This window comes from Athene noctua, chromosome 25, assembly GCF_965140245.1.
Source record: "Athene noctua chromosome 25, bAthNoc1.hap1.1, whole genome shotgun sequence".
NCBI classification, from domain to species: domain Eukaryota; kingdom Metazoa; phylum Chordata; class Aves; order Strigiformes; family Strigidae; genus Athene; species Athene noctua.
The window spans coordinates 1,741,341-1,752,259 of NC_134061.1; the positions used below are offsets into that span (position 1 = coordinate 1,741,341).

Sequence of the window (10,919 nt, forward strand, 5' to 3'; positions counted from 1 at the left end):
ATCAGCTCAGTTTTCTCTCCTAATAATTCCTTTTCACGTTACAGTCGGAGCTGGAAAGCGTGGGAAGAATGTCCAAGACTGAGGCAGTTGCTGTGTTGAGACACCGTGTGCTGAGAAAGAACCGAGAGAAACTGGGGGAGGAACCGGAGAGGTGGCTGGAGAGGAACGGGGCCAAGGTCGTCTGGTACGTGAAGCAGAGGGACAGCGTCTGTCTGCGGTGCTGGAGAGCCGTGACACAAGGTCTTTTGGTGCTGTCGTGTTTCAGTGTTGTGATTTCTGCCGCGGGATCTGAGTCCCGCACCACAGAGGCCGGGGACTGGGGAAGAACACCCTGTCCGTGGTGTTTGGTGAGCAGGTGTGTGCGGGGGGTATAGCTCAGTGGGAGAGCATTTGACTGCAGATCAAGAGGTCCCTGGTTCAACTCCAGGTGCCCCCTCTTTTCTCCTTTTTCAGCCCTTCTCCTGCCAGAATTTCTCACAGAAGGGTGATGGAGAGCTCCTCTGGGGTCTCCTGAGCTCGTGCTGTGCAGTGAACGCTGGTGTCTGAGCTCTGTCACTCAAGGTCTTGAGCCCCTGACTGTAAGGAAAGTGCAGGGGTTGTGTCCTGTGAGAGAAACATCTCCCTGATTCTGTGTATTTGTCTCTGCAGTTGTTATATTTATCATAATTTATCATATTTAACCCCCTGTACCCCCACTGGCAGGCATGTGAGGGTGTGCAGTGGGCTGTCAATAAGGGAATCTAGCCAGTGGACATAAAAACTTGTTTCTCTTGGAGAAATGTTTTTAAAATGTCCTTGTGAAAGCCTCGTGTGCGGGGGGTATAGCTCAGTGGTAGAGCATTTGACTGCAGATCAAGAGGTCCCTGGTTCAACTCCAGGTGCCCCCTTTGGGTTTTACTTTTCCCAGGAAAAAGCCCGGGGAGCATTCCTGGTTTGGATCTGCTGTGTGCAGAAGGCAGGTCTCTGAACTCGAGTAATCTAGATATTGAGCACTCGATGAAACCCTTCCTGTGAAAATCAGTATCTGTGTCAGTAACGAAGCAAAGACCGAATGTTGGTTGGTTGGCTGTTGCAGTAGCTGTTTTAATCCACGAGGAAACTGTCAGGCCTCTAGTATGTGTGCATAACTAGACCCTGTCTGAGTGATTTGTCTCCAGATTGTGTGCAGCAGCTTTCTGTGCAGAGTTTTCCTTGTGCATCAGTGTGCTGAAGAGGGTGCTGTCATGTGACACAGTCCAAGCAGCACAGAGTCGGAGCTATGTACGGAGTTTTTTATTGCTCCTTCAGGAGTATTAACCCAGGGGGTATAGCTCAGTGGGAGAGCATTTGACTGCAGATCAAGAGGTCCCTGGTTCAACTCCAGGTGGCCCCTCTTTTCTCCTTTTTCAGCCCTTCTTTTGCCAGAATTTCTCACAGAAGGATGATGGAGAGCTCCTCTGGGGTCTCCTGAGCTTGTGCTGTGCAGTGAATGTTGGTTTCTGAGCTCCATTGCTCAAGGTCTTGAGCCCCTGACTGTAAGGAAAGTGCAGGGGGTGTGCACTGAGTAACTACTCGCTCTCTGTGTGTACTTGTTTCTTTTATGATTCTGTGTAGTAATTCCCTGCAGAGCCTTTGGCAGGCACATGAGGGTGTGCAGTGGGCTGTCAATAAGGGAATCTAACCAGTGGACATAAAAACTTGTTTCTCTTGGAGAAATGTTTTTAAAATGTCCTTGTGAAAGCCTCGTGTGTAGGGGGTATAGCTCAGTGGTAGAGCATTTGACTGCAGATCAAGAGGTCCCTGGTTCAACTCCAGGTGCCCCCTCTTTTCTTCTCCTGCACCCCTTCTTCTGCCAGAATTTCTCACAGAAGGGTGATGGAGAGCTCCTCTGGGGTCTCCTGAGCTCGTGCTGTGCAGTGAACGCTGGTGTCTGAGCTCTGTCACTCAAGACTCTGAGCCCCTGACTGTAAGGAAAGTGCAGGGGTTGTGTCCTGTGAGAGAAACATCTCCCTGACTCTGTGTTTTTTGTCTCTGTTCATGGTCTGTGTAGTAATTCTCTGCAGAGCCTTTGTCAGGCACGTTAAGGTGCACTGTGGGCTGTCAAATAAGAGTCTGCCCAGTCCTTGCAGAACCTTGTTAATCCTGGAGAAATGTTTTTGAAATGTCCTTGTGAAAGCCTCGTGTGCAGGGGGTATAGCTCAGTGGGAGAGCATTTGACTGCAGATCAAGAGGTCCCTGGTTCAACTCCAGGTGCCCCCTCTTTTCTTCTCCTGCACCCCTTCTCCTGCCAGATTTTCTCACAGAAGGGTGATGGAGAGCTCCTCTGGGGTCTCCTGAGCTCGTGCTGTGCAGTGAACGCCGGTGTCTGAGCTCTGTCACTCAAGACTCTGAGCCCCTGACTGTGAGGAAAGTGCAGGGGGTGTGCACTGAGTAACTACTCGCTCTCTGTGTGTACTTTTCTCTTCACTTGTTATATTTATCATAATTTATCATATTTAACCCCCTGTACCCCCACTGGCAGGCACGTGAGGGTGTGCAGTGGGCTGTCAATAAGGGAATCTAACCAGTGGACATAAAAACTTGTTTCTTTTGGAGAAATGTTTTTAAAATGTCCTTGTGAAAGCCTCGTGTGCGGGGGGTATAGCTCAGTGGTAGAGCATTTGACTGCAGATCAAGAGGTCCCTGGTTCAACTCCAGGTGCCCCCTTTTTAGCTGCTTTTTCACCCTTTTTTTTTTTTTTTTCTCAAATCAGAGACCGACCATGCAGCGACTTTCTTCCCCCTCTGAGGTCTTGGAAATCACTCGGTGATCTTTCGCCAAGCTTTGACATTTTTCTGTCTCTTCTTGGAAATACTGCACGTACATGCAAATCCAGTGGCTGAGCTGAGTTGCTGCTGGTCTAGTTTTTCCTGTTAGTCCTTAATTTAAACAGCAGACGTGTGTAAGCAGTATTTAATCTGCAGGTGTGTATGACAACGTCTTTCTAGATGCGGAGATCTCTCCACACGTTTCCACAGGGCGCTGGGACGGATGACCGGTCTGTGTCGGGTTGCTGAGGTGATGTCGCGCTCTCGGGCCCGCCCGGGGCTCGAACCCGCCACCCCCGGCGCCGCGGGCGGACGCGCTGCCCCTGAGCTGTGCCCCGGGCGCGGGGCGCTCGGGGGAGGCTCTTGGGCGCGACGCGATGGCTCCGGGGCAACGCGCCGGGCTGGGAACTGCGGCGTCGCCGGTTCTAACCCCGGCCCCGTCCGCCGCCAGCGGCCGCGGAACCCCCCGGCGCCTGTGACAGACCCGCTGGCGGAACCGCGCGGGAGAACTTTCGCTCAGGAGCACCCGAATTCCAGCGCTGGGGGCTGGGGGGAAAGGAACGACCCCAGGCCCTGCCTGGACGGGACCGGCGGCGCTCGGGGCTCCGCACCCGCGGGGAGCGGGCAGCTCCGCCGATTCTCCGCCGTTCGGCCCGCTCCGCTACCCGGGGAGCTCACGGAGCGTTCCATTTCCCCGCCGCACGGCGCTGGGAGGGCGCGGCGGGGCCGGCTCAGCTCCGCCGCCATCTTACCGCGCCGCGGCGGAAGTGACGACAAAGAGAGGCGCCGCGCGCCGTGACGACGCGCCTCGGGACCCGGTAGCCGCGGCCGCAGCGCGCGCGCTCGCCTGACCGACCGCCGCGATGGGGGGAGGCGACCTGGTGAGGAGGGTCCCGAGCCCCGGGGCGGGGGGGGGGGGGGAGGCCAAGAGGGGCCGGGAGTCCCCCCCGGGGCTGTGGGGGGCGGGCGGCGGTGCTGGTGGCGCGGGGCTTCGGGGCCTGGCAGCGGGGCCGCCGGTCGCAGCGGGGCTCGGTGCGGTGGGAGCGAGCGGGCGGCGTTCTGCGGGCCCCGACCTGGCGGTGGAAGGGCTGCGGGCGAGCGCGGCTGGGAGCGGGCCCTTCCCCGCGGCCAGCGGCGGGGGCAGGTGGCCCTTTAACGGTCCCGGTCTGTTATCCCCGCTCCTGCAGAACCTGAAGAAGAGCTGGCACCCCCAGACCCTGCGCAATGTGGAGAAGGTGTGGAAAGCCGAGCAGAAACATGAGGCCGAGCGGAAGAAGATCGAAGAGCTGCAGCGGGAGCTGCAGGAGGAGCGAGCGCGTGAGGAGATGCAGCGATACGCAGAGGACATGGGCACTGTCAGGTGAGGAGGGGCTGGTGCCCCCCCGCCCCAGATTTGGGGTAACCACCCCAACCATCCTCGGGGGGCTGATGCAGTGGTGTGGGTGCTCTTGGTGCCCCTGATCGAGCCGTGGATTTACGGTCTCTGGTGATAAAATGTTTCCACTCCCTTTCATAAGTCAGTGCCTTAAAATGTAATTTTAGAGCTGTGAGAAGGAAAATAAAGACGGTCTTGTCTTCAACAGGAAAAGAGAAGAGAAGTTGGAGTGGATGTACCAGGGTCCTGGAGGCATGGTGAACAGAGAGGAATATCTTATGGGTCGCCCTGTGGACAAATACATCTTTGAGAAGACAGAAGACAAGGATGCAGGCTGTTCCAATGAGACGGGGCTTCTCCCAGGCTCCATTTTTGCCAAGACAGGTGCCAATTCTGTCCTAGACATGGCAAACAAAATCCGGGAGGATCCGCTGTTCATGATAAGGTACTAAACGTGGAGCTGAGAGCAGTAGTAGAGGAGGCAGAGCATCAATATTAGTAACTCGCCCAGAGCTGTCTTACTTCTCTTTGTGAGCACCACTGTTGTGCCTGTTCCTCAAAGCTGGGTCTGCCTGTTTGTGAGCTCTGGGCTGTAGGTGGCAGTCCTGGCTGCAGAGAGGTCACTGGCCACTTACATGACCGGTAGGATTTTGGTTGGGTGTTTTAGACACGGCAGCAATAATCTCAAATAACATATTTGAGTCAGTTTGCTGCTTTGGGATGATTTTGCTGACTTGATTTCACATCTAAGATTTCGTCACCTGAATGAGCCGATGATCATGAGGTGGAAAAGATATAAATGCAAAGATTTTTATTCTGCATTGATTCATCTCTACCAGCTTAACTCACCTTTTATGTGAATAAATATATCCAGCCTGCTCTGAGAAAATTGTAGGAAGATTGATGGTAGCAGAGGACGTTTGTTTACCCTACTAGTTGCACTCTTAAGTGGAGAAGAAATGAACAGGCTCCTAAATTGGATTTACTTTGCTGGATGTACAAAACATGCCTGTTTTCCTGCTTTATGTTTTTAGAGCTTGCAGTTGATTGGTATCTTTCATGAAAATACCATTCTTTCAGTTGTTTGAAAATGCTAATAATTTTTTTTTTTCCTGCTTTAGAAAAAGGGAGGAGGAAAAGAAGAGAGAAGTTCTGAATAATCCTGTTAAAATGAAGAAAATCAAAGAATTGGTAGGTGTATCTCAGTACTCCTTTACAGACTCAAAGCATGGAATACCTTGCACCAAGGGGAGGATTATAGGTCAAAATTAGTATTGTTTAGGATAGGAAACGGAGTTCTGTTTCCTGATTCTTTCACAGAAAAACGTAAATTCAACACTGTAAATCCTGAGCAAAGTTCCTTATCAGTCTCACAGCAGGAAGTAATTTCCTTTCAAATTCAGTTTTACTCCTCTTGCTCTTTTGGTGTGCTTTACCTTAGCTGGTGATTAATGGCTGATGTAGCACAACAGGGTGGTTGCAGACGTGGGATTTGACACGAACTGATACCAAACTGACACCAGGGAAGGCTCCATTAAGCTCTTTAGTTTTGAGAGACCCTCGTTAAAGGGTTTAGGTTTTGTTCCAGGAGCCTTTCTGTGGAGAACTCTGTGATGTGATACTGACTGCCCAGGTGTAGAGACAGGGATTATTCCTAATGAAATGGTGTCTTGCTTTATAGCTGCAAAACAGTTTAGATAAAAAGGAGAAGAAGAAGAAGAAAGAGAAGAAGAAGAAGCACAAGAAACATCGACATCGCAGCTCTAGCAGTGAAAGTGACAGCAGTGATGAGGAGCGAGGCAAAAATAAGTATGTTTTGAGGTTTTGTAGTAAAAACACCATGTTTTCTGGTTAATTTGTTTTGTTTTCATGTCTTTCTAATCCTGTCTGAGTTTTATCTTTCTAATTAATGCTTTTAATTTGCCTAAATGTTTCTATTTAATTGGTTTTGCATCATTAAATTACTTTTATGACAGCTTAATGTTAAAAAAATATTGTCTTCTTGAATTTCATCTGCTTCAAAAGTACTATTCTGTTTTCTCCTTAGGTCTCAGAAGAGGATGAACAGTTCCTCCTGGAAATCTGCTCCTTTCAAGGTCTCAGGATACGGCTTGCAAGTAAGTACGTGTGTGTTGCACAGCTCTTCTGGCAGCAAGTGCTCTTAGTGAGGGAAGAACAAGAATTTTGGCAGTTTGTTGTGAGACTGCTTCACTGGCTGGAAAAGGATGATGAGGGGGGGCATGCTGTAATAAAGTTCTTATTCAATTTGAATTCATCTAAGCCTTGAAACTAAAGTTGTTCAGATCCTGGTAGGACTTTGGTCTGCTCTGAATTCAAGTTAAGCTGTAGTTAGTTTCTCTTCAGAGTTACCCATCTGTTCAGATATGCTGCCTGACTGTCTGGGCAGATTAGTTTCGCTGAGCACGATGAAGAAATAATCTTTTTTTTATTCACAGGTGTTGATGAGAAGCTAGGAAGTGAGATAAGTTAAATGCAAACCACAACATACGCTCCTTCCTGCGCTTAGCCTAGTCTGAGCTCTCCTCTGTGGCCTTACGTTGTTGATGTTGTGCTTTTCCAGGAGGTCTGCTCTTTAAAAGACACTTTTGAATTCCAGGTTAGAGACCCTGACCAGAGCCACAGGTCTCGGAGCTCTCCAGCTGCCGGCCAGGAGAGGGCCCCCCACAAGCACCGGGATCGCTCCAGGTCCAGGAGCCGGTCCCACTCCCCTCAGAGACGCTCTAGCAAGAGGAACTTGGAACAGTCGGGGTGCAGGGGGTCACGATCTCCTTCCAGACACAGTAAACAGTGAGTGTGACTAACCTGGATGGTGTAAACCCGGGGCTGCTGCGGGAGGAGTTCGCTAGAATCAAAATCCCCTTTAGTCATCTGTCACTTCAGTCTTCTGGCCGCATTGTTGCTCAGTTCTGGCTGTAAAGACAGGAGCTGTGCAGAAGCACATGGGTTAACTCCCGGAGGGGACACCTGTCTGCAATTGCTCTCTTCATCTGAGAATGTACCCTCCTAGGTACGCCCTTTAGGTGCTGTGCCAGTGCTTCATTTGGGCTACCGAGTCTCTTTAAAAGGTGTTTATAAATGTTGAATTCTCTTTGCTAAATGCTGATAAAATCAGGTACAAAGTATTTATTGTTTGCTGATGAAATAATAAAAGCTGGGTAAAAATAGATGGAAATTTGCAGTGTATTAAGGGTCATTAGGATTTCTTTTCAAAGTGGACAGGTGACAGCCCTGCACTTACGGAAGATGTCTTGGTTTTTAATGCATACAAAAAATCTGGGGAAAGCTTAGAGGTGTGATTATGTTCATCTGTCCTAACAAAAGATATTTCTGGGTTACAGACATTGCAATCGGGAGGAGAAGGGCAGAGCTAGGAGCCCTTCCCCTAAAAAGAGCTATCGCAGACAGCATACTCCGGGTTACACGAGGTAAGCAAGGTCTCGTTCCTCTGCCTTTGGGTGGAAGCTGCCCTGGTGATTGTGAAACAGCTGGGTGTCGTCTGTGAACCAAATTTTATTCTGTTGGCCAAACCAGATTGGATCGAATGTCTGGAAAGTTGGACAGACAGTCCTAAAGTGCTTGGTTTGGTGCTTTTGAGCTTGATTGTTAGTTAACACCTTGGATGGCTTCCCAAACCAATTCACAGGGTTGCTGGTTCTCCGTGGGTCACGCATCACTATGCAAGGCAGTAATGTGAAGTCACTCTTTGTCCCGTGGACTGTTAATTAGAAGCATTCGGTTTCACTGTCATCAGGAAAATATGACCTTGACAGCATCGTCTTACCAGTCAATTAAAAACAAGAAGGCTGAAAAGAGGGAGAAAACAGACTCTTGCTAGGGGTGTGGTAAAGCAGAACATTTAGACATGTACTTACAAGCTCTGCTGATCGGCTACTAAAGAAAAAAACCCTGTTAAACACCCCACCCCTAATTTTGGGGATTGTAAATCATCTTAAAGAATGGAAAGCAAGAGGGGGGTGGGGCCCAGCATGCTATTGATTCACAGCACTGCTGTTTTCTGCACAAATAGAAAGATCTCTCCAGAGGAACTAGAGCGTAAACGCCAGGAAATGATGGAAAACGCCAAGTGGCGGGAAGAGGAGAGAGCAAACAGCCTCAGGAAACACCGAAAGGAGGAGGAGCTGGAGCGAGAACTGGAGAAACTCGACTCCCGAGATGGGAAGTTTTTCAAGTGAGCGTCTTCTGTTATCTGCTTTTTCATTCAAGGGGAATGCAGGCCCCAGCTGAGGAGTGAGTGATGGCCTCCACGTTTGAGATGTTTCAGCTTACGGTATGAGATCCATCTCTGCCGTGTTTTAGAGTAGAACTAGTGACATCTGCTGTTCCCAGATTCTCTTTTAAACCCCCAAAATAGATAGTTCTGCGATAGCTTTGGTAGTCAGACTTGGAAACAGGTAACCAGTTATTTTTTGGCCAACCTGTAGAAGTGACTCCTAGTGTTTTACATCCAGATATTAAAAAGTTCTCTATTTTTAGGAGCTTGCAACAGTTTTAGGCCTGTAAGTCTGCTGAGAGTCTGTGTGCCGAGAGCTTGTGAGACTGAAACCTGCGTTCAACATAAATAAGACCGTTTCTAAACACAGGTGGTAACTTACAGTCCCTTGTGCACGTGACAGGCGAAGGAAATTGGAGCAGCACAAGGCCTCCCAGAAAACGCAGTGCTGTGTGAGAAAGATCCTGTGGCAGTGCTACATATTTGGGAGCTGCTGCAGCATAGTGTTGTCCATCTGTGAATTAGAGGAGAACGTGTACTTAATTCCTGAAGCTGCCCAGAGCTGGGGGGTCATATAAGAGTGGCTTAAAATCACAATAGATTTTCTCCATGAGCAAAATCTCTTGTGGACAGAAATATTGGTCTGTTTCCTTGTGCGGAAGCAACCGGTTGAGCTAAAAAAAAAAAAATCTTTGTGTTTAAGTTTGAAGAGGGAGATGGGCAGGGGGAGATAGTTCAGGAAAGCACAGCAGTGTGATCTGAAGCAGTAAAAGCAAGCGGGTGGTCCCAGGGATCCCTTCTCTCTCCTGTAGCTAATGCAGTTAACTCTGGCGTTTGGCTCCCGGGGGCTCGCTGCCCTCAGTTCAGGAACACGTTGCTTTTCCCTCGTTTGCTTCACAGAAAGCAACCATGTCCCCTGTGACGGATGCATTTGTAATTAACAGTTAGTTATATTTGGAAGACGGAGGAGACTTGAGAGCTACTGAAAGTATATTTGAGCACTGACCTTAAAATAAGGCGTTGAATCTGTTACAAGCCAAACTAAAAGGTATTCAGTTCTTTCTGCACAGGCTTTAATAGGAAAAAATTTGCTGGCTTCTGTGTTAGATTAATTGAGGTAGATGAGTTGGGGATGGTGAATCCTGCTAGAAGTGGTGTCATATTTGGAAAGAGATTCTGATTTCTCTCTTTGGTTCAATTTTCTGCAGTCGCTTAAAACTAGAGAGCGCATCTACTTCCACCCTAGAGGACCGGGTGAAACGCAATATCCACTCCCTTCAGAGAACCCCAGCTGCCTTGGAAAAAAACTTTATGCAGAGATGAAACTTGTTCTTCCTCTGCTCCTGTGCAGAAGTTAAACGGACACTTATTCCCAAAGGTGAGAGCCCTCCAGCACAGACTCGCTGCTCGCTGCAGGAACAGTTGCTGTCTCCCAAAGAGGCGCTGAATTTCGGTCCTGCAGCGTGTTCTGGACTCCGGGCGTTGTGTATGCGTTTGTAATGAGTACAACCTTGCAAGAAAACCTTTGTTGGAGAACTCGTGAGCCTTTGTATTCTATTTTTTAAAGTATTGCCAGATCTTTTCCTTCTCTCTCCACCTTGACTGGTATTTTTGTATATTGTTATTACCAAATTATACCCGGTGGTAACTGCTTTCTACGTTGGGCAGATTGTCCGAGCTCTTTATAGGACAGAGCAAAAGACCTATTTTTGTTAGTCCTTAAAAATCGTAACAGAACAAATTCACATGTGAGTTAATTTCGTAAAGCTACATGAGTAACAACGCAAAATCCTGTTCGATGCTGTCACCGTTTCAGGTTTGGGTTTGGAGGGTGATATTACACGGGTCTGCAAAATACCTGTTGCTGTTATTTGGTGGCTCACAGGTTTGAATGAGGTTTGACCCAAAGGAAGCTGCTTTGAAGGGAAAGGAAATGAGCAGAGCTTGATAGAGCAAATATTTCTCTGGGATTTTGTAATGTATTCCATGTGTATATGTACAGCAGTGGAGATCTTTTTTAAAAAAAAAAAAAAAAATTTAAGGAACTTTACTCTCATTTTTAAACGTTCTTTGTGGCTTTGGGGGCTGGGAGGGGCTTCCTGTCCAAGGGGAGTTTTGTGACCGGCCGTAGCTGCCCCTGGGGGGGTGACCGGGCCCCGGGGGGGCTCCCCGCGCCGCCCCGGCCCCTGTCCTGGCCCTTTAACCGGCGGCCTGGGACGTGTGCGCAGCCCATTCATAATTCCAGGCGCGTCGCTGCTTATTGGCCCGTTCAGAGCGGGGCGTGGCCCAGGCGGTGACGTCACGCCAAGCGGGCGAGCCCATCTCCGGGACGCGGGGGAGGGGCGGCGCTTCCCGTCCCCGTTCCCCGTTGCCCCGCCGGGCCCTTCCCGCCGTTGCCGCTCTCAGCCCGCGCCTCGCCGCGCTTCCCCCCGCGCCTGCCGCGGGTTGGGGCGGGGAGACCCGGCGGGCAGCGCCGCGCTCCCCCCGCCCAGCACCGGCGGCTCCC

General features: G+C 49.9%; 1 protein-coding gene and 6 non-coding genes across 8 annotated transcripts; all 7 read left to right on the top strand.

Moving 5' to 3' along the window:
- Positions 1 to 49: 49 nt before the first annotated feature.
- On the top strand, positions 50 to 10,418 carry CWC25 (CWC25 spliceosome associated protein homolog). Of its 2 annotated transcripts, none has more exons than XM_074926628.1 (10): positions 50 to 184; positions 3,974 to 4,146; positions 4,370 to 4,606; positions 5,283 to 5,352; positions 5,843 to 5,970; positions 6,209 to 6,278; positions 6,779 to 6,969; positions 7,521 to 7,607; positions 8,210 to 8,371; positions 9,622 to 10,418. In XM_074926628.1, the coding sequence occupies exons 2-10, from the start codon at positions 4,112 to 4,114 to the stop codon at positions 9,734 to 9,736; spliced, it is 1,095 nt and encodes a 364-aa protein (XP_074782729.1). In that variant the 5' UTR covers positions 50 to 184; positions 3,974 to 4,111; the 3' UTR covers positions 9,737 to 10,418. The 2 variants fall into 2 exon arrangements, with proteins under 2 accessions (XP_074782729.1, XP_074782728.1); XM_074926627.1 differs by lacking the exon at positions 50 to 184 and adding an exon at positions 3,579 to 3,667.
- Positions 365 to 436, top strand: TRNAC-GCA (transfer RNA cysteine (anticodon GCA)). Its single transcript has one exon. It is a non-coding gene; the product is annotated as a tRNA-Cys (tRNA).
- On the top strand, positions 816 to 887 carry TRNAC-GCA (transfer RNA cysteine (anticodon GCA)). The gene has a single exon. It is a non-coding gene; the product is annotated as a tRNA-Cys (tRNA).
- Positions 1,301 to 1,372, top strand: TRNAC-GCA (transfer RNA cysteine (anticodon GCA)). The gene has a single exon. It is a non-coding gene; the product is annotated as a tRNA-Cys (tRNA).
- Positions 1,732 to 1,803, top strand: TRNAC-GCA (transfer RNA cysteine (anticodon GCA)). The gene has a single exon. It is a non-coding gene; the product is annotated as a tRNA-Cys (tRNA).
- Positions 2,167 to 2,238, top strand: TRNAC-GCA (transfer RNA cysteine (anticodon GCA)). Its single transcript has one exon. It is a non-coding gene; the product is annotated as a tRNA-Cys (tRNA).
- TRNAC-GCA (transfer RNA cysteine (anticodon GCA)) lies at positions 2,614 to 2,685 on the top strand. The gene has a single exon. It is a non-coding gene; the product is annotated as a tRNA-Cys (tRNA).
- Positions 10,419 to 10,919: the final 501 nt, after the last annotated feature.